Below are 26,516 nucleotides of genomic sequence, written 5' to 3'. Positions count from 1 at the left end.
TTTATTTTCCTGGATTATTTTGCCAGTTGTTTGAATTCCAGGTATCAGGGGTTTTACTATATATATTTTCCTTTTTATCCTTCAAGGTTCAAAGAGCGTTCCCATCCGACTGAAGACGACAGCTTTAGAGGTAGGTGTTAAGAGGAGAGGGCCACAATTTCTACTGAAGATCGCAGTTAACCAGACAACCATATAACAATTACAGTGTGGAAACAGGCCATCTCGGCCCCTCTAGTCCACAGTAATTTAAGTGAACTCCACGAATCCCACCTACCCACTCCCTCTCCACAACCCTCACATCCACGCACTCATCCAACCTTCTCTTAAGTGACAAAATTGACCCTGCTGCAACCACCTCTTCCGGAAGGTCATTCCACTCAGCCACCACTCTCTGAGGTAAGAAGCTTCATCTTATGTTTTAACCCTTTAATTTATGACCCCTCATTCCAATCTCACCTACCCTCAAGGTGAAGAGCCTATTCACATCTACTCTATCAATCCCCCTCATAATTTTATATACCTCTATCAAATCCCCCCTCAACCTTCTACGCTCCAATGAATAAAGACCCAGTCTACTCAATGTATTCTAGATACAGGTACACAATCCTTTATCCGGACATCTAAAATCCGTAAAGCTTCAAAATCCGGCATTTTTTTCCCTGGTGATAGTACAGCGGAGAGGGAGAGAGAGAGAGATGGCAGTGCAACTAGGTTGGGCGGGGGGAGGAGAGAGAAGCGGCAGCGTAACTCGGGTGGGCGAGGGGGAGAGAGATGCCAGCACGACTGGAAGGGGGGTGGATACGGCAGTACAATTCGGGTGGGCTTAAATCTGGAGCAGCTGGCTTTTGTTCACAAATCCAGAAAAATCCAAAATTCGGAACACACCATCCCCCAAGAGTTCCAGGTAAAAGATTGTGTACCTGAACTACAATCCAGGCAACATTTTAGTAAATCTCTGCACCCTCTCTACCTTATTGATATCCTTCCTATAATTTTTTGACCAGAACTGCACACAATATTCCAACCTTGGCCTCACCAATGCCTTGAACAGTCTCAACATCACCTTCCAGCTCCTATATTCTATGCTTTGATTTATAAAGGACTTCTTCACTACCCTATCGAACAGAGTTGTCAAAGGCCTCGAAGTGGGCGCGGTTTACAAGGAACGTCCCAGGGATGTGGGACTTGCTCTGAACATTGGTTGTAGGATTGTCTCGCAGTTGCATTGAATTGTCACATTTGTCTTGGATGGTAAAGCAGTGTGATAATTAGATGAATTTTCAGCAGGTATGGTTTGATAAAACATTGTTGTTTCAGTCTACTTGTAAGTTCAAGGTTGTTGTCATCAGATCGTACATATACAATCCGATGAAGCAGCATATCTCCGGTCCTTCGAGCGCGCACACACAGTACACCCTACACATGAATGTTCTATGTACACAGTGATCCAAAACAAATATATATGAAAATAATTTACAGGTTTCTAGTCAGTTCAACACTCTTGGCGCCTCTGGGTAAAAAGCTGTTTTCCAACCAGGCAGTCCTGGCTTGTAATAAAAACACACTGAAATGCTGGAGGTCTCGCAGCGCCCACAGGAGGTACAACGTTTCGGGCCTGAGCCCTTCTTCAAGGTATAAGCAAAGAACAGGAAGGCGTCAGAATAAAGACTGAAGAATGGGAGGGGGAGGAGACCAACAGAAGGTGTTAATTGGATTTGAGAAGAGTGGAAAATTGATTTTGGTTCTGTGAAAGGACACAGAGGGAAAAGGGGAGGAGGCGGTCGATGTTAATGCCATCCAGTTGGAGGGGGCCCAGTTGGAAGATGAGGTGTTGTTCCTCCAATTGCGGGTGGTCACAGTCTGGCAGTGCTTGAGACCACAGACAGTCATATCAGTGGGGCATTGGGCGGGAATTGAAATGGGTAGATCCACAAGGGTTCCAGATAAAGAATTGTGTACCTGTACATTTTAGAATGTAACACATGAAATTCTTCAACTTTTAACTGTAAGGCAGACAGAGTATCGCCACTTTGTCCAGCACCCACTCACAGAAACCTACAGCACCTGGTGTTCCCCGGCGGTCTCCCTCCCAAGTCCTGACCAGGCCTGAGCCTGCTGAACTCCCGAGATCAGACAATCTAAGGCGAATTCAAGCTATTGTGCTTTTGCGGCAACCGAGCCGAGGCGCTCAGTGAAGCAATCTCCCAGTCTACACCTATCCCAATTTAGAGGAGACCACAACGGGAGGACTGGATGCAGTAGACAACCCTGCAGATTCACATGAGATGTTGCTTCACTCCTGCCCTCTCTCTCTCTCTCCTCCCTCTCTCTTCCCCCCTCTCTCTTCCCCCCTCCTTCCCCCCTCTCTCTTCCCCCTCTCTCTTCCCCCCTCTCTCTTCCCCCCCTCTCTCTCCCCCTCTCTTCCCCCTCTCTCTTCCCCCTCTCTCTTCCCCCCTCTCTCTTCCCCCCTCTCTTCCCCCCTCTCTCTTCCCCCCTCTCTCTTCCCCCCTCTCTCTTCCCCCTCTCTCTTCCCCCCTCTCTCTTCCCCCCTCTCTTCTTCCCCCCACTCTCTTCCCCCTCTCTCTTCCCCCCTCTCTCTTCCCCCTCTCTCTTCCCCCTCTCTCTTCCCCCCTCTCTCTTCCCCCCTCTCTCTTCCCCCCTTCTCTCTTCCCCCCTCTCTCTTTCCCCCTCTCTCTCTTCCCCCCTCTCTCTTCCCCCCTCTCTCTTCCCCCTCTCTCTTCCCCCTCTCTCTTTCCCCCCTCTCTCTTCCCCCCTCTCTCTTACCCCCTCTTCTTCCCCCCTCTCTTCTTCCCCCTCTCTCTTCCCCCTCTCTCTTCCCCCTCTCTCTTCCCCCCTCTCTCTTCCCCCCTCTCTCTTTCCCCCCTCTCTCTTCCCCCTCTCTCTTCCCCCCTCTCTCTTCCCCCCTCTCTCTTCCCCCCTCTCTCTTCCCCCTCTCTCTTCCCCCCTCTCTCTTCCCCCCTCTCTCTTCCCCCTCTCTCTCCCCCCTCTCTCTTCCCCCTCTCTCTTCCCCCCTCTCTCTTCCCCCCTCTCTCTTCCCCCCTCTCTCTTCCCCCCTCTCTCTTCCCCCCTCCTCTCTTCCCCCCTCTCTCTTCCCCCTCTCCCCCCCTCTCTCTTCCCCCCTCTCTCTTCCCCCCTCTCCTTCCCCCCTCTCTTCCCCCTCTCTCTCTTCCCCCCTCTCTCTTCCCCCCTCTCTCTTCCCCCCCTCTCTCTTCCCCCCTCTCTCCCCCTCTCTCTCCCCTCGCTCTCCCCCCTCTCTCTCCCCCCTCTCTCTCCCCCCTCTCTCTCCCCCCTCTCTCTCCCCCCTCTCTCTCACCCCCTCTCTCTCCCCCCTCTTTCCCCCCCCCCCCCCCACCCCTCTCTGTCTACAGGTCAGAAGAACTTTAAGAAATCATATTTGATTGCCAGGCATACAGGTTTGCTGAGTCACTCTTCTGCACGTTTGGTTTGAGGGTGTGAACTCTGGCACCTCCTTCATTATAGGTTTGTCTGCCAGCTTGAGGTCAGTGTATTCACCACTGCCTGAGCCAGGGTCTTGTGTCAGGTCCTGCCAGCTGGATTTAAGCACAGGCTCCTAAGTTAGAAGTGAAGGTCGTGTGCCGTCAACTCCCAGTCCACTCAGCCTGCTGGATGTCATGGAGCAGGGAAATCTCTCTCAATCCTCACACTCTTCTTCCATTACTAAAACCACCTTGTTGTTCCGAACTGTAGAACATTACAGCATAGAAGCAGGACCTTCTAGTCTGTGCCAAACTATTTTTCTTCCTTTTCCCACTGACCTGCACTTGGACTGAATCCCTTCATACCCCTCCCATCGATCTACCTGTCCAAATTTGTCTTAAATGTAAAAATTGAGGCTTTATTTACCGGCAGCTCATTCCACGCTCTCACCGCTCTCTGCTTTTTTTTTTTTTCCACACCATAAATCACAATAGCCATGATATACACTTTTTCTTTTCACCGCTCTCTGCTTGAACTTTAAACTTTTCCCCCTTTTCCCTTAAAGGTAAAGGTTCCATTATTATCACATAATACGACATTTTTTAGAATGTAATGTGCATGAAGTTCTTTAACTTTTGTCTACTGTAATGTGGACAGAGAGTTGCCATGTTGTCCAGCTCCCCTCACAAGGTGGTCTCCCCTCCAAGCACTGACCAAGCCTGAGCTTTAGCCTTAGCTTCCAAGACCATACAATTTCAGGCTATTGGGCTGACAATGTCCTCTAGTTTTTTCTCACCTACCCTCAGTGGAAAAAGCCTGCTTGCATCTCTACCCATCATAATTTTAAATACCTCTATCATTGTTCTACACTCCAGGGAATAAAGTCCTCACCTGTTTTAACCGTTCCCTGCAGCTCAGTTCCTCAAGTCTTGGCAACATCCTAGTAAATTTTTTCTGCATTCTTACTGATATCTTTCCTGTAGTTAGGTGGCTAAAACCGCACACAATATTCCAAATTTGGCCTCACCAAATTTACATAATATTTCTATCCAATACTTTGATTTATGAAGGGCAATGCACTAAAATCGCTCTTTTTACAACCCGATGACGGCAATTTCAACGAGTTAGATAGAGCTCTCAAATGTAGCAAGGTAGCGGAGTCGAGGCATATGGGGAGAAGGCAGGAACGGGGTACTGATTGTGGACGATCAGCCGTGATGACAGTGGATGGCGGTACTGGCTCGAAGGGCTTAATGACCACCTCCTGCACCTATTGTCTAGTTCAGGGAATTAGGTATTTGTATTTATCATATCCAATTAACACCTTCTGGCTGTTTGTCTGGACTCCTCCCCCCTCCCATTCTTGCCCCTTAATCTTCAATCAAGATGCCTGTCTCCTTTTTGCTTGTACTTTGAGGGAAGGCTCAGGTCTCTAATGTCGATAAATCTTTTACCTCCTATGGACACCATGAGACCAGCCAAGTTCCTCCAGCATTTCTGTCTGTTTTTACTACAATCTCAGCATCTGCAGAACTTTTGTGTTTCACTCCCAGATCCCTCTGTTCTGCCACACTTCCCAGTCCCCCACCATGCATGCCCTACCTTGGTTTGCCCTTCCAAGGTGCGACACTTTGCATTTGTGTGTTAAATTTCATCTTCAGCCCGTTTTTCAAGCTGGTCCAGATCTCTCTGCAGGCTTTGAAAGCCTTCCTCGCTCTCCACCACACAATTAGGGTTTATGTGAGCTTCCTGTGTCCAAATTAACTGTTGCCTTTCCTGCATTCGCCGCTTGCTCGATTTAGGCTGTAAAACACTCCGGGATGTCCTGAGGCTGTGGAGTCGTAGATACAGCCGGGAAATAGACTATTCAGCCCACTAAGCCTGTACCGACGAAGATCCACCCATTTACACTATTCCCGCATTTATCTCTTTTTTTTTTTAATATAATTTTCTCATAATTTTCTCATAATATTCTTCCCCGAGATTCTGTTCCTCACTAACACACTCGGGGTAACTCAGTGGTCGATGAATCAATCACACCTTTGGGAGGAGGAAGGAACCAGGGCTCCTGGAGGAACCCCACAAGCTCGCAGAGCTTGTGAACAGAATGGAACCCGGGTCTCTGGCGCTGTGACACAGTGGCTTTGTTAGCCGTGCAGCCGACGGCAGACTTGTATTTTGTAAGGTACTACAGCACTGCAGGCCTGCGTTGTATTATTGCAGCCCCGCGCTACGTTAAGCTGAGTTCTCTGGGGTTGGGTGAATGTCCAGGGGCTGCGGATGGGTAACCTGGTTAATTTTTTCCAGATGATCAAAGACCGCCGAAGCCACCGATGATTTCTGACTTCATCTTTCAATCCAAAAGTAAGGATGCCAAGAGAGGGAGAGTCAAATACAGAGAGAGCAACTACAGGTAGGCATTGTCTATCACCCTTGGCCAACTGTTCTCAACACCGAAGGCCAGGAGAGTGGACCTTTCCACCACTGTTTGAACCGATGATTCTCCTCCTTACTCTGGAAGTGTAGCAAAATGCAAATACTGATGGCCATTCAGCCCATCTTCATCCTCTCTATCCTCTGATTTGTTGGTTTGTACACGTCTTGAAGCGGAGGAGCTGGGGGAAGGAAGGGGTGGCTTGGATCGCGTAGAGGGGTGGCACGGTTAGTGTAGCAGTCAGCGCAAAACTATTACAGCACCAATGACCGGGGGGCGGGATTCGAATCAGGTGCTTGTACGTTCTCCCTGTCTGTGTCGGTTTCCTCCCACTGTTCAAAAAGATACTAGGGGTTGTAGGTCCATTGGGTGTAATAGCATGGGCCCGTGGACTGAAAGGGACAGTTACCGTGCTGTATGTCTAAATTTAAAAAAATAAATTTAAAAGAATAAGGATTTTGGGAGGAGGAAGATGGCTTTTCACTGAATGATGAATCCACTACCTTTGTATCTGTGCCCTGCATTGTTCACTGTGTCCTGGCCCACATTACTGTGACAGAGTATATAGATATGTTTTTGGGAGATAAATTTGGAAAGGTTTGTTAGAGTAGGTCAAATACAAACACTTTAAAATGGATCTTATTTAAAATATTGGAGCTCTGCTAATGCTATATATATATTGGGGCCTCAATAGCTTTTGCAAAAGCTTTGAAGAGTGCTCAGGAGACTTCACTAATGGATTGTTGTTTACCAAAGGCAACAGATGAAAGAGTATGCTGGAGCTGCTGCTGTCTGGAAGGAGAGCTTGCTGTTGTAAGCGGGTCATGTGGTTTTGCAAGCAGAGAGAGTCAAACAGGTTTTCTCTCAGAGAGAGAGAGAGAGATAGACAGATCACTTGACAGTGTTACAACCAGCAGAAGTAGCTGGGACTGGCAAGCTTGCACACAACTTGTTTGGACGACGGCCTAGTCAAAGCTCTTGTGGTTCAAGAAGAGAGGACTGGCTGTTTAATGTTTCACTTGGAATAAGAGAAACAAAAAGTCACTCTGTGGTGACCTGAAAGAAAGAGGTTATCATCTGGAGAACCCTGAGGGGGCAAGTTTCGTCAGCAAGTCACTGGAGTGGCTGATGGAAGTACATCAGTTGTGGATGTCCTGGAACAACAAATCTCTCTCTGAAAACCAACAAGAACTTTCCTGAGCGGTAACCATTTACCTTTCAAGCACCAAAGCCTGGTGAACTTTATAAATGTTAAATTCTGTGCACAGTCTAAGAATTGCCTGTATCCAGTGAACTTGGAGGAATGAGAAGTGAGATTGGACTGTGAACCCAAGAACTTTTCTGAATTTACACACACGTGTGTTTAGAATTAGAAGGGGGTTAAGTAAGTTAGTGATAAGTTAAAGTTTGATTCTATTTTCATGTTTAAAGATAATTTGAAGCAACTTTTTAAGTAACCATTTGTCGTGGTGAATATCTACTGCTGCTGGGTTTTGGGGTCCTCTGGGCTCGTAACAAGACCCTTCAGTGGTGAAATCTGCTCTGTTTTTCCTCAGTATGCACGACAATCGCTGGGAGACACCTGAAGCCGAACGAGAGAAGGAGCAAGTAAGTGAATCTTTTGTTGAGTGATGCGCTGAAGACTGGACATTTGGGGTAGGAAAGTGGCCACTTCGGCTTGTAAAGAGAGGATCGGAGCTGGGGCTCCGATTATAGGGTCGCTCACTTTACCCAATCTTTTGACTTGAAGGCAGTATTCTGTTTTTCTTAAGTCCAGGACTCAACTTAAATTCCACTTTCTTCTGGCTAAGGATGGTAGTTGACTCAAAATGTGAGCCCATTTAGGCATTTAATGCACATCCTATACCGGGCCAAGTAATGCTTCGAGCATAGGTCCCCATGAAACTAGTTAAACACAGCCCAGCAACAGATGACCACTTGCAGGTTGTCCATCGGCCAAGCCCCGCCCACTTAATAATTTCCTTTATTTGACCTTCGCAGGAAAAGGAGCTGGAAGCACAACTTGTCCGAGATCCAGAGGTCATCGAGAGCAGGGTGGATGAGGACAAGTCCCCTGAGGATGATTTTGATGACGATGAGTGGGAAGATGCCAGTGACAGTGAAGAGGAAATCGTGGGAGAGGAAGTGTCAGATGAGGAGGAAGTGGTGGTGGTGCCAAATGAGGGAAAGAAGAAAGAGGAGATTGGGACAAAGGAGCCAGCTGACATGCAGAGCACTGACCAAGGGCCTGAGGGCGGAGCCAAAGAGCAGAGAGTTCGGAAAGGCCTGGAGACACTACACATCGCTCCAAAGGAGGCAGCCGGGGAGCCGGCAGAAACCGAGGCCAAGCCCCTGAGTCCATTCTCTCTCGACGGATATCATCCCGTCAAAGACTGGGCAGAGGAGATGGAAATAACATCACCCAGAACCAGTGTGGTTCAGAACCCCCTGCAATCAGCCAGACTTTCCCAGGAGGAATGCCCGGCGAACGGTAAGCAGAGCAGAAAAACTCGACGTCGCACGTAGTAGAACTTCTTTCACTTTATCTCTTTTTTAAAAAATTTTTAAACTTTCCTCAAAGGAAGATGACCAGCTTCCCAAGGTTTGGGCAGTATTGGGTCAACAACATGCAGTTTTATTTAAATTTAGGCAGCGCAATAACATGAATCCGTGCCACTCAATTGACCTACAGCCCCTGGTACATTTTGAAGGGTGGTAGGAAACCGGAGCCCCTGGAGGAAACCTCACAGACAGCGTCGTGCTAGCCGCTACATTAACCTTAGTGCCCTGAAGATGTATCTAAAGACACCTCCGTCACCTGTTTAAAATACCTTTCCTCACATCCCCCACCTTTTTAAGATTGTGGATGGTCTTTACTCACTCTCTGAATCTCACACCCCCCTCCCTAAACTGAGGGAGGGAGATGAATCCCAATAGCAAGTGGCAAAGGTGACATCTGCTCCCTCATCATGGTCTTCAACCCCCCCCCCCCAACTTCTACCAAACTCCACTTCTGTTTTCCCAGAAGTTCCAGTAGTCGAGCAAGTTCAAGTTTATTTAACATCCGGTTGCACAAGTACATTCTGACGAAAGAGCGTTCTCCAGTCATTTGTTTAAAACCTGCAAACGTGCAACCAGATGTGATGCACATACAGACATGCAATGGTGCCCGCTTCAGTCTTCTCAGGAAGTGCCTTCCTGACAAGTGAGGAGATGTTGCGTGTCCACAATAGGTGGATTCTGAGGAACTTGGTGCTCTCTATTCTACCGAGTTATTGTGTAGTGGAGGGTGGTTATTCCTGGTCCTCCTGAAGTCCACAATGACCTTCTTTGTCTTGTTCACGTTGGGTCACTCCGGTTGTGATTCTCATACCATATCACAAGATTTTCCACCTCTTCACTGTTGTTGATGAGGCCAACGACTGTCATGTCATCTGCAAACTTGATGACGCCATCAGAGCTGCTCTGGCAATGCAGTCGTGGGTCGGCGGCGCGACCAGGAGCGGGCTGAGCGCACGGCCCTGATGTCCGCCAGTGCTCAGGGTGTCAGAAGCGGCTCAAGTTAACTGACTGTGCTTTTATTTCCAGTGGCTTTGGGGTCTGAGGGCACCCCCACCAACTGCAAGTCACAGACTGGGCAGGAGCCCAGGGCCACGGTTGATCCGGATGGTGTTCCAGCTTCTGATGACGTGGCCACCATAGAAGCTGAACAGGTGGTGGAGCAAGAAGGGTCAAGGACAGAAATGCAGGGAGAAGCAGGTTGGTGCAGGCACACCGAGATATCACACGGTCCTGAAATCACACTGAAATGCAGGATTCCCAGCCCAGTCAGGCAGTTTCAACTTGATTCATCAAAGCTCCTTGACGTTCACATTACCATAGTAACATTCCCCTGTGATCAGCCGTCTTGCCTCCCTCCAGCCTATGCTTCCAGTTCAAAACCACCTCTAAACCAACACATTCTGCCTGAAGAGAGCTGTCACAAGAAGGGGCTTAATTTTCATTCATTTTCAGAATTTACACTAGCTTGATTTATGAACATTTTTAATGAGCTAGTAAACTAAAATAATTAAAATAAACTGGAATTGGATCCGAGTGTACATTTGACAACGTAACCTGTCCCACTTACCGACGCGGGCCGAGAAACTCCAAGTCGTATGTGGAGTCAGTGAATTAATTGTGGTAGAACTGGTTTGTTTTGGCCATGGTTTGACGTTACTAAAATGTGATCTCCCCCTCTGTCAGATACCAAATTTGCATCTGAGTCTTTCAAGGTTCTGGTTCTCAAAGAGCCTTGTACCTCATCCATTCTGGGCCCTTTCCCTGATTACCTACCTCAAATAATCATTCATTTCCCATTTAATGTTTTCGATAGACTAACCTTCCACCTCCAGCCAATATTGAAATGTGATTTATTTAGAAACTTACTATTTTCTTGGTCCTTTTTATATATTTTATTCCTAATGATTTATTAAAACCTTTTTGTGAAGTTTCTTGCTTCACTGATCAACACTGGCAACTTCTCCGTTTTAAACTTGCCGCTTTTATTTTCAAATCCTTCTCTGGTCTCACCCCAGGTCCTACAAACTCCCTGAGTTTCTGGCTGCTTGTTCACAGCCAGTGCCGCTCTGACAGCAAACTTTCATCTCTGGCATCCCCACCCCAGATTTCTCCACCATTGTCTCCTCCTTTCAGGAATTCCTTGAAATTGTCCCTCTCTGATCGCATGCCCTAGTATCCGTAAGCGTGCTTGAGAATTCTCTCCCCATAAAGTGACACAAACGTGGGGGGGGGAGGGTGTTCTGGATAGTGTGGAGAGCTGTCAGAATTTGCAGCGGGACATTGATAGGCTGAGAAAGGGCAGATGGAGTTCAACCCAGATAAGTGAGAAATGGTTCATTTTGGTCGGTCAAATATGATGGCAGAATATATTGTTAATGGTAAGGCTCTTGGCTGTGTGGAGGGTCATGGAGATCTTGGAGTCCGAGTTCATTAGACACTCAAAGCAGCTGTGCAGGGTGACTGTGGTTAAGAAGGTGCATGGTGTATTGGCCGTCGTTAACCGTGGAATTGAATTTAGAGCTGCAGCTCTAAAGGACCCTGGTCAGACCCCACTTGGAGAACTATGCCTCAATACCGGAAGGATGTGGAAGCCATAGAAAGGGTGTAGAAGAGATTTACAAGGATGATGCCTGGATTAGGGAGCAGGCCTTATGAAAACAGGTTGAGTGAAATTGGCCTTTTCTCCTTGGAGCGGCGGGGGATGAGAGGTGACCTGAGAGAGGTGGACAAGATGACGAGAGGCATTGATCATGTGGATAGTTGGAGGCTTTTCCCCAGGGCTGAATCGGTTGCCACAAGAGGAGACGGGTTTAAGGTGCTGGGGAGTAGGTACAGAGATGTCAGGGTAAGTTTTTTTATACAGAGAGTGGTGGGTGTGTGGAATGGGCTGCCGGCAACGGTGGTGGAGGCAGATACGTTGGGGTACTTTAAGAGACTTTTGGATAGGGACATGAAAAAAAGGAGGGCTAATAATTTCTAAGGAAGGGACTTGATCAGCACAGCATTGTGGGCCGAAGGGCCTGGATTGTGCTTTAAGTTTTCTATGTTCTTGCACTCCTCTGCCCATTCACTCTTTGGCTTTTTGTATTCTCAAGAAGCCATCTGGGTTTTATATATATTTTTTTAATTTAAATTTAGACACACAGCACATTAACAGGCCCTTTTTGACCCACAAGCCCTTGCCACCCAATTAACCTACAACCCCAAGAATGATTTGAAGGGTGGGAGGAAACCAGAGCCCCCGGGGAAAACCTACGCAGACACGGGGAGAACGTACAAGCTCCTGACAGACAGGCGCCGCATTCGAACCCCGTTCACTGGTGCTGTAACAGCGTGGCACTAACTGTGCCGTGAAAGGCAGTTTGCGCCTTATGATGAGTTTGTATAAATTGCATATTGCTATTTTGAGATGTACAATCATTTCTATGTCGTTGATCACTTTAAATGGTGTTTCTTTCATAATGGCCATTGTTTGATTTTTTTTTCCTCCTCTCTAAAGGTGAAATCTTGGAAGCCCCTAGCGGGACATCACAGAGCAGGGACTGTATGGAAGAAAGTGAGCGCATCTCAGGTGCAGTTCGAATCACCAGCTTTGAGACTGTTTGCTTCTGTAAGACTTCCCTCTCTCTGGCTTAAGCTCTCCCTTGAGCCTGTTGTCTGACTAACTCCAAAATCCCTTGCTTAACCCATCGAACCAGCGTGTCTAACACCAAACCTCCTGCAGGGCCCCACAAAAAAGCGGACACTAACAGCTGCTTGATGCAAGGCTGGCGATTTTGGTCCCTGAATGAAAGACTCCATTGGCGATAAACTCTGCGACTGCTATTTTCAACTGCTCTTGGCTCTTTCTACAACCTTTCCGTCTCTCGAGAAAGCATTGGCTGTGAGGTTTCTAGCTATTCTCTCTATCTAATTGGACAGTTGGGAGCACACCGCTGACAGAAGGCATGATTTCTCACCAGGTTCTGTGCATCGTCTCGACATTTTGATTATATCATCTGGGCACCAGATGTCGGATTTATTTTGAAAAGTAGATGTACATTTTTACCATTAGTGATGTGTGGATGGCCATTAGTTGGTTAAATGGTCAGCAAAAAGCACACAAACTGGAAGCATGGTGCTATGTTCCCTTGCCTTGCCTTTCTGCATCTTGTGTGTGAGAGACTACTGTATGAAATTCTGTGCAACATCAAGCTGGGATCTGTGTCAGGAGTCAACAGCTTTAATAGGAAATGTAAAAGCATAAAACTCAACAGGCCAAGCAGTGTCTTTTATGTAGAAAAGGTAAAAATACATCACCAACGTTTCAGGCTTGAGCCCTTCATCAAGGTACGGACAAAATGTGGGCAGGTGTCCGTCCCAAAGGGTAAGGGGGTGAGCTATGGCCGCAAAGGCAGGAGGCGATAGGTGGAGAAGGGAGGGAGGGGACAGCGGTGATCAAGGGGAGGGGGAATGGCTGGGAAAAGGGAGGGAGGGAGAACTGGAAAGGGGAGGTGGAGGGAAGAGTAGGTTAGCAGAAACCGGAAAAGTCGATGTTAATGCCATCCGGCTGGAGGGTGCCCAGGCAGAAAATCAGGTGTTGTTCCTCCAGTTTGCGGGTGGTCTTGGTAAGATTGTGCGCGAGGCCATGGACAGGCTTGTGCGTGTGGGAGAGCGACACAGAACTGAAATAGTTGGCTACTGGGAGGTCTCTGTCACTGGTACTCAGCGAAGTGACCTCCCAATCTGTGCCCAGTCTCAAAGGAACTGCTTGACCTGCTGAGTTTCTCCAGTATTGTAATTTTTGACTTCAACTACGGTGTCTGCAGATTTTCATGTTTAACTGCTTAATAGGAAGAGATCTCTCTGTGTTTCAAGCCCATATCCTATCCATATTCTCACCTGATAGCATACGTCCTGGTGCACTCTGGATAACTGCCTTTGGAGGCAGAGAATTGTTAAGGCTCGTGATGGGGAGGAACCTTCTCTTGTGTGAACCCATAGAAACCACCCTTTATCCTGGTTCCTACCAGCTGAGGAAACATTATTTGCGCTGCCACTCTCTCATGCCTGTGACGGATTAGGTAGAAAGCACGCTCACTGGCTGGAGAGCGAGTGAATCGGATCTGTCCACATTTGGCTCGGTCTTCGGGCTTGGAATAATAGGCTGCTGTACATTTCTGCCTTCTCTCCTGACTGATCTTTGCCATTTAACTTCTCCTATTTGTTTAGAATGGCTAGGAAGTTCCCTGCTCTGTGTTGAGTGAACTCAGCCTTTTCTCCTTGGAGCGGCGGAGGATGAGAGGTGACCTGAGAGAGATAATGAGAGGCATTGACCGTGTAAATAGTCAAGAGGCTTTTTCCCCCAAGGCTGAAATGGTTGCCACAAGAGGACATGGGTTTAAGGTGCTGGGGAGTAGGTACAGAAGAGATATCAGGGTAAGTTTTTTACGTGGTGGCTGTGTGGGATGAGCTGCCGGCAATGATGGTAGAGGCGGATAGGTAAGGGACATTTGGATAGGTGCATGGAAAAACAGGGCTATGGGAAAGCCGAGTAATTTCTACGGTAGGGGCATGTTTGACATAACATTGTAGGCCAAAGGGCCGGTATTGTGCTGTGAGTTTTCTTTTAAGTATTTTTGTGACGATGGTGCGGAGATTGAGGATTTTCCACCAGTGCAATTTGGATGTTCATGTTCTATTTCCACAAAGTCTTTCTGCTTTCTAACATTCCACCCTGGGGTACCCCTACCCTCAGTGCATTCTTTTCCTCTCCCATGACAAAGACTAAACTTGTGTTCCTGGAGCCACTTCTCCATCCTTTACAGAACTTTCCCAAAGCCCTCCACAACCAATTTTTTTTTTTAGTGTGAAGTGCAACACTTTTGTAAACAAGGGAACCAGAAAACCAAGTGAGATATAGTCATTTTTTTTTAATGTCGGTTAAAGAGAACTTTTGGCATATTGGCCTTCATAAATCAAAGTATTGAGTACAGGAGTTGGAATGTTACGTTGAAGTTGTATAAGACATTGATTGGGCCAAATTTGAAGTATTGTGTGCAGTTTTGGTCACCCGACTACAGGAAAGATCTCAATAAGATGGAAGAGGGCAGAGAAGATTTGCTAGGATGTCGCCCGGACTTCAGGAACTGAGTTACAGGGAAAGGTTAAACAGGTTAGGGCTTTATTCCCTGGAGCGTAAAGAATGAGGGGAGATTTGATATTTAAAATTATGAGGGGGATAGAGTAAATGTAGTTAGGCTTTTTCCACTGTGGGTGGGTGTGATGCAGACTAGAGGACATGGGTTAAGGGTTTAGGGGAAACATTATGGGAAACTTCTTCACACAGAGACGGTAGGAGTGTGGAACAAGCTTTCAGCTGAAGTGATGAATGCGGATTCACTTTTAACATTTAAGAAGAATTTGGACAGGTATGTGGATGGGAGAGGTATGGATGACTATGGACTGGGTGCAGGTCAGTGGGACGAGGCAGAAGAATAGAGGGGCTGAGATGGCCTGCTTCTCTCCTGTCATTGTTCTATGGAAGAATTCCTCTGCTGGCCCAGGGGATTTTTTATATACATGGCTTAACAATTTATGTGCATAGGGGTTAACACTGCTGCCTCAGTGATCCAGGTATCCCCTGATATCCAGTGGAAAGTTTGCATGTTCTCCCTGAGATGGCTTGGGTTTTCCCCGCATGCTCTGTTTTCCTCATGAGCTGGTGCATCCATCTTCAGAGTCTCAACCTGGGCTTGTCAATAGCCACACCACCTCACTTTTCATTCTCTCCCTCTTCCCTCTTTCCCCCCACCCTCAGAATTGACCGCCCTGCAAATTCTCCCCCTCCACTGGATGCAAATTAGAGACCTTCTTATTTTCGATCGTCATTCACTGTTGTCCCCAGATTCCTAGAGAACTCTCCCATCAAGATCTGGGACCTGGACCCTGGTGAGAACTGGTAGTGAGAGGAGACTGGTTTTATAATAACTTAGTAAAATATTCCAGCACAGAAGGTTATTAGAACCATTACGCCACTTAATTCCACTTCCCAGCCCTGTAATTTCCTGTTGTACAAGCATCTCTCCACTTCTCAATGTCAAGTTGTTATTGAATCTGCTTCCTGTTCCCCACTTGCAAAATGGAAATCATTGCTTACAAATTACCGTTTATGCTCGTATAATCTTCAATACCGTGTAATAGTCAACCACCCCTTATTTGGGCCCAAACATCGGGTGTTTTGTATGACCCATGTAAACGTTGACCCTCCCCCCTACTTTTGGGCCTGACTGCCCACCCACCTGAGCTCCTGACACTCCAATAGCAGATCCTCACCCTGGCTGCCCGCCTACCGGAGCTCCTGACGCCCTGGCCATCTGCCCATCGGAGATCCTGACAGCGGACCTTCACTCTGGCCCCTGCCCCCCCCATCGGAGCTCCTGACGTCCTGACAGCGGACATTCACCCTGGCCGCCCGCCCATCCGAGCTCTCGACTATGGACTTGCCACCCAGTCCCAGCCATCCGAGCTCCCGACGCCTTGAACAACGCAAGTACTTACTGCGGTCAGAAGTTTCACCCACGTAAAAATCGACCCCTCCTTTTTTTTGGCCCGAGGAAAAATATTCAATGATTACAGGAGTATATATTATATTGATAGTCCTTCAGTTGGAAGACAACACATTGTGGACACAAAGGTGACTCTGCAGTCCCAGTCTGGAAGCGCGGACTCTAGCACAATGGTGGCACTGGAAGTCCATTGTTGTAATAACTGCGGCTGCTGCTCTGCGACGCCATTCACGGTTTTGGCATCACCTGTCTTCAGAGCTGGTGTAGGCTTCATAGCACAGGGTTCGCCAATGGGATCTGCCGGCAGCCGCAGCTTCTAGTTCTCTTGGCTGGATGTCACAGTAGTGTAGAGTTTCCTTCTCAGCATCTTTTTAGTGCTTGTGTGAACAACCTTGAGGAGTATATACGGTCAAACTAAATGATGTTGCTGCTAACCACCGTCTCCTGGTTGTAAATTAAGACGAATACATGTTTGTACGCACAGAAGTTTGTCAAAATCTTACCACCATCCCTGTATGAGTTTGGAATGTTTTTGATAAACTTTTAATCGGAGAATACGTTACAATATTGGGAGAGAGAGGACCATCTGCTCTGAGTAATCTCTGTTTTGCACATTTGAATAAAATGTTAGAGGTTCATGAACTTTATAAATAATGTGTGACTGTTAAGGAACCTTGTCAAACATTCCAGTTGCTAGATTTATAAGTACTGATATTTGTACGTCCAAAAGGATCTGTGTGGCAGCTTTTTTTTTTAAGAGAATCATTGATTGCCTTGGACCAAAGTGAAGGCAGGCTTCAAGCCCTTGATTTATTAAAAGTACCTTTTCTATCCAAGTGTTTCTATAATCTGTGTGCTGTATTAATGCTGAACTGTGAAGTCCCAAGGAATAAGCATCTTTTCATCGCATTGTTACAAAAGCTCATCTATTTATATCACTGCTGTCTAGACTGTTTCTGGTCTCTGTTCCACTTGAACAGGTGTCTTGGCATTTTCTGAACAAATGAACATGAATTTTTTAAAATAAAAAATACTGCTTGTGCCAAAGCATCTCCAGTTTCTTACAGAAGACCAATCCTCTGTACTTTCATAGAACAATACCAGCACAGAAAACGAGTCCTTCTAGTCTGTGCCAAACGATTATTTTGCCTAGTCCCATGGATGTGCACCCAGTCCAGAGCCCTTCATATCCCTCCCATCCATGTACCTGTCCAAATTCTTTGAGCCCACATTCAACTTCAGTTGGCAGCTCAATCCACACTCCCAGGACACTCTCTGTCTGAAGTTCCCCCTAAACCTTTCCCTTTTCACCCTTAACCCATGTCCTCTGGTTTATATCCCACGATTAAAACCGTGGTTTTCAAACTTTTTCTTTCCACCTTAGTAGAAAAAGCCTTCTTGCCTTTACTCTGTCTATCCCCTCATAATTTTAAATACCTCTATCAAATCTCCCCTCATTCTTCTATGGGAATAAAGTCCTAACCTGTTTAACCTTTCCCTGTAACTCCATTCCCAAAGTCCCGGCAACATCCTAGTAAATCTACTCTGAACTTTTTACATCTTGTATCTTTCCTGTAGTTAGGTGACCAAAACTGTGCACAATTCTTCAAATTTGGTCTCATTATATGGTACCCTTTCCCATCTTGTGTGGTCTTTCTCCATTAAGTGAGCAGTGGACAAATCAGTGGCTAAAGGATCCAAGTGTTACTTCAGAGACCCAGGTTCAATTCCTATAATCTTTGTATGGTCTGCATATTTCTCTGGGACTGCAAGAGTTTCCCTTCCATAAAAACCCAGCTAGTTATTAAGTTGTCTGGTAATTATAAATTACCCTGATGTAAAGACAGAGGTATGGATAGGAAGGGTTTAGAACAGTAGTCATCGATCTTTTTCTTTCTACTCACATAATCTCGATGCCATCGGTGCTCTGTGATTAGTAAGGGATGTGAGTGGGAAGGGAAGGTTGAGAATCCAGTTGTTTCTGAAATATTTTGCTTGAGAAAAATTGTCATTGGTCCATTTCCTTTGGAGTTGTGAAACCGTGCACATAACGAGTCCATGAGGGACAATTAAAACCGTGGTTTTCAAATTTTTTCTTTCCTCCCACATACCATCTTAAGCAATCCCTTACTAATCACAGAGCATCTATTGCATAGGGATTACTTAAAGCAGTATGTGACTGGTAAGAAAAAGGTTGAGAAGAGGAGATTAGAAGAGTAAGTACATGGATGTGAGGGGTTTGGAGGGTTATGGGCATAGGACTGGGTAGGTGGAACAAGTGGAGTTAACATAAATCAGTGCAGACTAGAAGGGCCGATATGGCCTGTTTCCGTACTGTAAATTGTTATATGGTTATAAAAACCACTGGTCTATAATAATGCAGACTCAAGCAAATAGCACTAGCCTGGAATGCCAACATGGTTGTCTTGGATGAGATGGGTTCATTTTAAATTCTTTAGATTTCAGACAGACAGCACAGTAACAGGACCTTCCAGCCCACGAGTCTGTGCCTCTCAATTAACCCACAACCCCCTCCCCACCTTTTGAAGGGTGGGAGGAAACCTGGCATTTATCAACCCCCCTGGATTCTCCCATCGACCATTTTGGAGACCCATAATTCAGCTCCTTGAGTCTGTCCTATCATTGGGTTAGAATAGCCATTCTCAATGGCTGGGGTGGGGGGGGGGGCACCTTTGTAACACCTACGACCCGAGGACCTGGCAGTCGCCTTCCCGGCGTGCCAGGCTGTGGCAGATAAACCACTGATGGGAGGAGTGGCCACTGCACTCCACCTAGAAAATCCATTGAGCAAGCTCGAAGGGCATCCCCGACGTCTACGATCTTTCCTGGATCTTCATACATTAAGCCAAGTCATGAAGGACTCCCCCTGGTAGAGGACCCTTTGCGTTGGTAAAGAATATTGATCCTGCAAAAAGAGTCGAGGGGGAGCCGTTAAATATTAATAATTTAAAGAAGTTTCATAAAAAATTAATGCAGATAAAATAGATAAATAAATGAAGATAACTGAAACCAACTTGTGTTCCAAATCTTGTGGTGGCCACACACACACACAGATAAAAATACATCTTTTCCCACCCTTCAACAAAGTGCCAAATTGCAAGAAGAAACTGTCAAAAAGTCCAAATCATCGACTGACTTCCTAGCTAGACCTCAGCATCAATGTGACTCAGAGAATGTCCACGCTGATCTGGATAAGCAGGCTGTTGGAACCAGGACTCAGCTCCAGATACAGAAGGCAATACTCCCAAAGCAACTGATGGAGCAAACAGTGGAACCACAATTGCCATCTGAAGCCGATGCTGATAATAATGAAGAAGGGTCCGCGGCTGGAAAAGCCTCCACATCACTAACCGACATTGGATTTATTGATAAGAGGAATATCACTGGCCCTGAATCATTTCTGAAAGTTCAGGACTTTTAAAGTACCAACTGATGCACCCAAAGATAATCACTCATTTCCAACTTGCCTTTTTACAGTAGCACTGACAAATGGAGAGAAATGTAGACGAGACTGACTGTGTTGGAGTCGAGTGAATCACTGTATTGTGCCCCTTGTTTTTTGTTTACCAAGTGGGGGTGTGAGTGTGTTAACCAGTCATCCAGGATGGAGTATTGAGAAAGGGTGGAGAAAATGAAAGGATCCCATTCCAAGTCATGAAAATTCTAACTTGCATGAGGAAAACTATGTTGCGTGGAATGAAGCCAGTAAGGCAGCAATGAGCGGTGCCTCAACTTCAACTGACAATTACGTTGTTCGCCAGCTCAAGGCTGAAAGCGATGAATGGAAGAAAATTTTTCATCGCATTCTTGATGGCGTCCTACTTTTGGCCGAGAGGGGGGGGCTCGCCTTCCGTGGTTGTCCTGAAAAAATTGGCGACGGCCATCATGGATTTTATTTTTGGCTATTGTTGAGCTTCTGAGCAAATGCGATTCGGTATTAGCCGAACGTGTGCGGAATGACCTATCCAAACAAAATACAAAGTGAGTTCATTGCGATTGCTGTTGACGGTTCTCCCAAAGAACAGCTATCATCAGATTGGTGAGGAGGGAAGATACCAGTTCTTCAATTGAAGAACGCTCTCTTGCATTTCATGAATTTTCCGAAGTGAAGGAATGCAGAGGAAATCTTGGTAATTCTCAATCTGACCTTTGAAGACTGTGTGAGTCAAGCATTTGACAATGGCTCTGATATGGCAAGAGAGGACAGTGGTGCCCAGGCAATCTTAAAGGAGAAGAATAAGAACTGCATTTTCTCCATTTGTGCACATCACACTCTGAAACTCGGATTGTGTTGGTGCCTGCAGTGAAGTTATAACCTTCTTTGGAATCGTACAGAAAATGTTCAATATCTTTCTCTCAGAGGGTGGTGGATCTGTGGAATTCTTTGCCACAGGAAGTAGTTGAGGCTGGTTCCTTGTCAATATTTAAGAGTAGGTTAGATTTGGCCATTATGGCTAAGGGGATCAGGGGGTTTGGGGAGGAACCGGGTACTGATAAGCCATGATCATATTGAATGGTGGTATAGGCTTGAAGGGCCAAATGGCCTCCTCCTGCACCTATGTTTCTATGTTTCAGTTCAAGTCCCCAGTGGTGGGAGATGCTGAAAGAACACCTTCCTGTCCCACTGCATAAAATGGTTAAAGACAAGGTGGTCAGCAAGAATTGACATTTGGATGGCGTTAGAAATGCAATGGCAGAGCTGAGTGCGAGTCTGATCTTCAGGGTATCAAAAAAATACTTGGGTTCTTTTCAATGTGTACTGAGGTCAGTCATTTGGATTAAAATTCTCGCAATGACACAGGAGATCAACTTGATAATAGAATCTCGTGATGCCACAGTAGATGTGGAAAGAGATAACAGGCAGATATCCTGAAACTAAAAGAGAAATGGAAAGATGTACTTGAGGAAGGATGGCATGCGTCAATCAAAATAGGTGTTCCAGATAGTTCTGCTACTCGCAGAAGGTACCCAATTCAAAAGGAAGCTGAAAATGACTTCAGGGTGAACATGCTCTTCAACATAATTGCCTCTGTTATCGATGGCCTTTCACATCGCTTTTCTGCAGTCAGGGACATTTGTGGGCTTTCCTTTTTTTTGTGTGTGACGCTTTAACCAGTTAGATGAGAATGAGCTGTTTTCAAAAAGCTAATCCACTTCAGCTGCGATACCCAAGTCGTGTTTCAAGTGACATTCAGAGTGAAGGGCTTCTTCTGAAAAGAATTTTTGATGCAAAATTCAAACTCGCTGCAGTGTGACCGAAGAAAATTTATGGTCAGATTTTTTTTTAAAAAAATTATTTAATTGTTTGCATCTTTACAGGAAAAAATGAATAAAACATTAATCAAATATCCATATACAAAAAATGTACTTTTATCTATTTTCTCCCCATCCCCCTCCCAAAAGTAAGAAGAGAAAAACCTACCATTTAATATACAATTAATATTAGCATCGACAATCGTTAATTATTATTAAAAATTACTAACTAAGAGGAGTGGATAAGAGGTGGATGGAAAATTATCCATAAAATCTACATATGGTTTCCAAATGGTATAAAGATTTTCAACTCGATTCCTTAAACTATACGTAATTTTTTCCAAAGGTACACAATTTGGCATCTCATTATACACTCTACTTCATAACACGTCTCAGTCATCTCTCCCTGATTATCGCTAGACATTTCTTTGCTATTGCAAGACTTTAAAAATTTTCTGGGTATTTGTCCAATTTCAAGTTTATATTGTTTTTATAAAAATGAATATAAAAATATTCTTGGATCCTTTGTTATCTTTATCTATCTTCAGAATTTGCCCTAATAATAAACTCAGTTCATTCCAAAACCTTTCCACTTTTTCACAAGGCCACGCTGAATGCAAAAAAGTCTTTCACACATCAAAAACCCTTATTTGAATAATTGGATTAAGTCCACTTAACTTGTGTGGAGTTTCATATAATTGATGAATAAAGTTAGATTGATCCATTTGATATCTAACATTTACTGTATATGGTCAGATATTGAACTTTAGATTGGGCAGCATTCTCTCAAATGTCCTCATTGCGTTGCGCAGGCGTTTGGAGGGTTATGGGCATTTTTTTGCCATTGCCTGCATCGGTGGCCCTCTAATGAGAGGAGCTTCAGTGTTCTTAAACAAATTAAGTCACACTTTCACTCCATCATGGTGCAAGAACGTTTGAGTGGATTAGCAAATTTGACAAATAACAAGTTGCTTGATTTTTTTTTTCTGGTGTAATTAAGCATTTCTTAATGTGGAAAAGTGATGACCCTTTCTGATATGAAATTCCGAATATGGAATAAACGTGACCGTGCTGTTGTATTTACTGCTTCTTATTACAAGATTCCATCCATACCTGCTGCTTTGCCACTTTTCAGTTGTTTGATTGCCTTATATGTCTCTTCCCGGGTGAGGACCTCATCCAGCTCTGCGCTGGGTGGGTCACGTCTCCAGAATGGAGGACCATCGCCTGCCCAAGATCGTGTTCTATGGCGAGCTCTCCACTGGCCACCATGACAGAGGTGCACCGAAGAAGAGGTACAAGGACTGCCTAAAGAAAGCTCTTGGTGCCTGCCCCATTGACCACCGCCAGTGGGCTGATCTCGCCTCCAACTGTGCATCTTGGCGCCTCCACAGTTCGGCGGGCAGCAACCTCCTTTGAAGAAGGCCGCAGAGCCCACCTCACTGACGAAAGACAAAGGAGGAAAAACCCAACACCCAACCCCAACCCACCAATTTTCCGCTGCAACCGTGTCTGCCTGTCCCGCATCGGACTTGTCAGCCACAAACAAGCCTGCAGCAGACGTGGACATTTACCCCCTCCATAAATCTTCGTCCACGAAGCCAAGCCAAAGAAGAAAAGATTACAAGACTGTACTCTATCTCATACACATTTTAAATAAAATTGTTTGCCTTTATCTTTTTTATAAATCATTCTTGTTCTTTTATTTTGTTCTGTTACTTTTAAATACGTCATGTACATGTTATATACCCCTGATTACAAAAATACTTAATGAGTAGTTTGAAATGGGGCCTACATTTCCCATCTGGCCTGGGCCTATTACCAGCTTGGCACTGCCCTGCTGGCTCCTGTACTTCCTTCCAGATGGGAGCAGGGTGAAGAGGGCATGGCCTGAGTGGGGGTGGGAATATAGAGGCCGCTTTCTTGCAGCTGTCCTTAATGGACATCCCATGATGTCGCTGGCCGAATTCACAACTCTCTGTCATCTTTTCCTGTCTTGTCCATTGGCAGACCAGACCAGACAGTGACGCAGCCAGTTGGAATGCTCACCGTGGTACACCTGCAGAAATTTGCAAGAGTCGTCGGTGACATCCCAAATCTCCTCAAACTCCTCACGGGGTGCAGCCACTGGTGAGCCTTCTTCGTGAATGCATCGACATGGAGGGCCCAGGACAGATTTTCAAAGATGTTGACACCCAGGAATTTGAGGTTCTTACTCCTTTCCACTGCTGACCCCCTCGATGAGGACTGGTTCGTGTTCTCCTGGTTTCTCTCCTCCTGAAGTCCACAATCAGCTCCTTAGTTTTGCTAGTGTCGAGTGCAAGGTTGTTCACCTTGTGGATTAAAAAGAGGATGCACAAGCTGGGATTGTAATTGATGCCAGCATCTATGTTATTTCTAACTGACTCAAGCATCTATACGCGAAGCAGTATAAAGATATGGGAAATTAAACACGTGCAAGCAAAGAAGGTTTACAAAAATGTTGCCTGGATTGCAGTATTTTGAATACGGAGAAAGATTGAGTCGACTGGGACTTTATTCGTTGGAGCGTAGAAGGTTGAGAGGAGATTTGATAGAGGTATTTAAAATTATGAGGGGAGTAGATGTGAATAGGCTCTTTCCCCTGAGGGTAGGGGAGATTGGAACAAGGGGGTCATAAGTTAGGGGTTAGGGGGCAAAACTTTAGGAGTAATATAAGAGAAAGGTTCTTCACTCAGAGAGTGGGGGCTGAGTGGAATGATCTTCTGGAAGAGGTGCTTGGGGCAGGGTCAATCTGTCATTTAAGAGGAGATTAGAAGAGTAAGTACATGGATGTGAGGGGTTTGGAGGGTTATGGGCATAGGACTGGGTAGGTGGAACAAGTGGAGTTAACGTAAATCGGAGCGGACTAGAAGGGCCGATATGGCCTGTTTCCGTACTGTAAATTGTTATATGGTTATAATTCTGTGTTAAATATGGCTTCAAAGCAGCAAAGGAAATGTAGATCAAAGGCAGTTCTGTGCACTATTGATAGTTTGAGGTAAAACCCTAGACCAGTGGTTCTCAATCCTTTTCTTTCCGCTCACATCCCACTTTAAGTATTCCCTATGCCATCGGCGCTCTGGGATTAGTAAAGGATTACTTAAGGTGGGATGTGAGTGGAAAGAAAAAGGTTTGAAACCTCTGTTTTAATCGTACCTCATGGAATCGTTATGTGCACGGTTTCAGAACTCCAAAGGAAATGGGCCAAAGACCATTTTTCTCAAGCAAAATATTTCAGTAACAATTAGGTCTCGAGCAGTGATTCTCAACCTTCCCACTCGCATCCCACCTTAAGCAATCCCTTACTAATCACAGAGCACCAATGGCATAGGGAGCACTTAAAGTGGGAAGAAAAAGGATGAGAACCTTCAAGATTGTAATTTTTCCTGAGCTCTATCTGGTTTGTTTTACATTGGGTCGTGACTAGTAAAATCAGAGATGAGGTTGATGGTTGAAGTTGGTACTGAAATTTACTTCTGCAATAAATAGTTGAACTCCGAAAACACTTTTGTTGGTGGCTTTTCTTCCTGACCAGTGTCCTTGTTGCTTACAGGTTGAGAACGGCCCCTGGACTGACGATGTTTGGATGAGGGTGTCTACTTCAATCATGTGTGAGACAGCACGGGGTGACGTTGAAATGTATCATGTGAGGTTTCCAAACTAGTCTAAGTAGAGGCTGTGCAAATCTGGTGAGAAAATAATGGGTATGAAAGGAGACTCTTAAAATATCAACAGAAATGGCTACTGTATTAACACCAAAGGATTTGTGCACTATTTTTCATTGCGCTATGTCCTCCCACCAGTGCAAAAATTGGAACAAATTACACATGAGCGGGTGTGCGTGTGGCTGTGAAGAAACAGGAACTGTTAGATTTGTATATTATTTTTGTTGAAATTACAGAATTTCTCCATGTAATAAACATTTTGGACCAAATTGTATCATTTCAATTCAATAGACTTGCTGATGAAGATTTAAATCTCATTTCTTTTTCTGCAGTGCATCTTGAAAGCCTGTAGTTGCCTTGGTGACAGACGGACTGGGAATCTTTGTACCAAGACAGTTGGGATTAGTTTGGGGGTGCGGCAGGGTTACAACAACAACGCGATTTTAGCGCCAGCGACCGGGTTCAAATCCAGCCCTGCCTTTAAGGAGTTTGTACGTTCTCCCCGTGTTTGCGTGGGTTTCCTCCCACTCTTCAAAATCATACGGGGGCATGGATTCAGGGGTCGGAAGGGACTGTTATTGTGCAGTTTTGGTCACCTAACTACCGGAAAGATCTCAATAAGACAGAAAGAGGGCAGAGAAGATTGACTAGGATGTCGCCCGGACTTGAGGAACTGAGTTACAGGAAAAGGTTAAACAGGTGAGGACTTTATTCCCTGGAGCGTAGAAGAATGAGGGGAGATTCGATAGAGGTACAATATTTAAAACTGAGGGAGATAGACAGAATAAATGTAGAGGGTAGGCGAGATACAAACCAGAGGACGTGTTAAAGAGTCAAAGGGGAAAAGCTTGGGGGGAGTAGTGGGAGTGTGGAACAAGCTGCCAGCTGAGATGGTAAATGCAGGCTCAATTTTATGTGTGCTCTCTCTGGATGCGGAGAAGGTTGACCGGGCAGAATGAAATTATTTATTTAAGACTAGAAAAATTTAATTTTGAGGCTGACTTTATTCAATGGATTAAATTACTCTGTATACATTCTTACTAATTTTCAGATTTCTAAACCATTTAAAGTCCAGCGTGAAACCAGATGCTTTTTGGCCTGGCTCAAGAACCCTTAGCTATCACTTTCCGAGAATCTAATAATATTACTGCCATTTTAAGGAAGGGCCTCAGCCCACAAAGTTTTGCTTTAATGTTGATGATTTATTGCTTTTTATTTCTAATCTTGAGACCTCATTGCCTTCTGTGCTTTGTGTTTTAGTCAATTTTCAGGTTATAAGTTGAATTAACGTAAAAGTTACTTCCTTTGAATAATATGGCACCAATAAATACTAATCTTCCTTTTAGAGTTGTAAGAAATTAATTCATTTATTTGGGTGTAACAATTACTAAGAATTATAAACACCTATTTAAAGAAGATTTTCTCAGTTTAATAAAATACACGTAAAGGGCATTATCAAACTGGTCGCCATTGGTTGGTCAAATCAACTCTATTGAAATGAGTATCTTACCTAAATTTATATACCTTTTTCAGGCTTTCCCTGTTTTTATTCCT

At 45.3% G+C, this 26,516-nt stretch overlaps 1 protein-coding gene across 1 annotated transcript; it reads left to right on the top strand.

Moving 5' to 3' along the window:
• LOC138751223 (coiled-coil domain-containing protein 9-like) lies at positions 1-26,305 on the top strand. Its single transcript, XM_069913263.1, has 7 exons — positions 1-130; positions 5,767-5,872; positions 7,450-7,501; positions 7,895-8,384; positions 9,482-9,652; positions 11,955-12,065; positions 24,851-26,305. The coding sequence occupies exons 2-7, from the start codon at positions 5,793-5,795 to the stop codon at positions 24,853-24,855; spliced, it is 909 nt and encodes a 302-aa protein (XP_069769364.1). The 5' UTR covers positions 1-130; positions 5,767-5,792; the 3' UTR covers positions 24,856-26,305.
• The last annotated feature ends 211 nt before the right edge of the window (positions 26,306-26,516 follow it).

Source organism: Narcine bancroftii, unplaced genomic scaffold (assembly GCF_036971445.1).
Source record: "Narcine bancroftii isolate sNarBan1 unplaced genomic scaffold, sNarBan1.hap1 Scaffold_860, whole genome shotgun sequence".
Taxonomy (NCBI): Eukaryota; Metazoa; Chordata; class Chondrichthyes; order Torpediniformes; family Narcinidae; genus Narcine; species Narcine bancroftii.
The sequence above is the reverse complement of the archived record's forward strand: the minus strand, read 5'-3'. Positions and strand labels throughout refer to the sequence as shown.

Excerpts from the sequence above, each read along its gene's own strand:
- LOC138751223 (XM_069913263.1), top strand. The coding sequence starts at position 5,793 with ATGATTTCTGACTTCATCTTTCAATCCAAAAGTAAGGATGCCAAGAGA. Across the intron at positions 5,873-7,449 it reads TACAGAGAGAGCAACTACAG|TATGCACGACAATCGCTGGG; the intron begins GTAGGCATTGTC and ends GTTTTTCCTCAG. Across the intron at positions 9,653-11,954 it reads AGAAATGCAGGGAGAAGCAG|GTGAAATCTTGGAAGCCCCT; the intron begins GTTGGTGCAGGC and ends TCCTCTCTAAAG.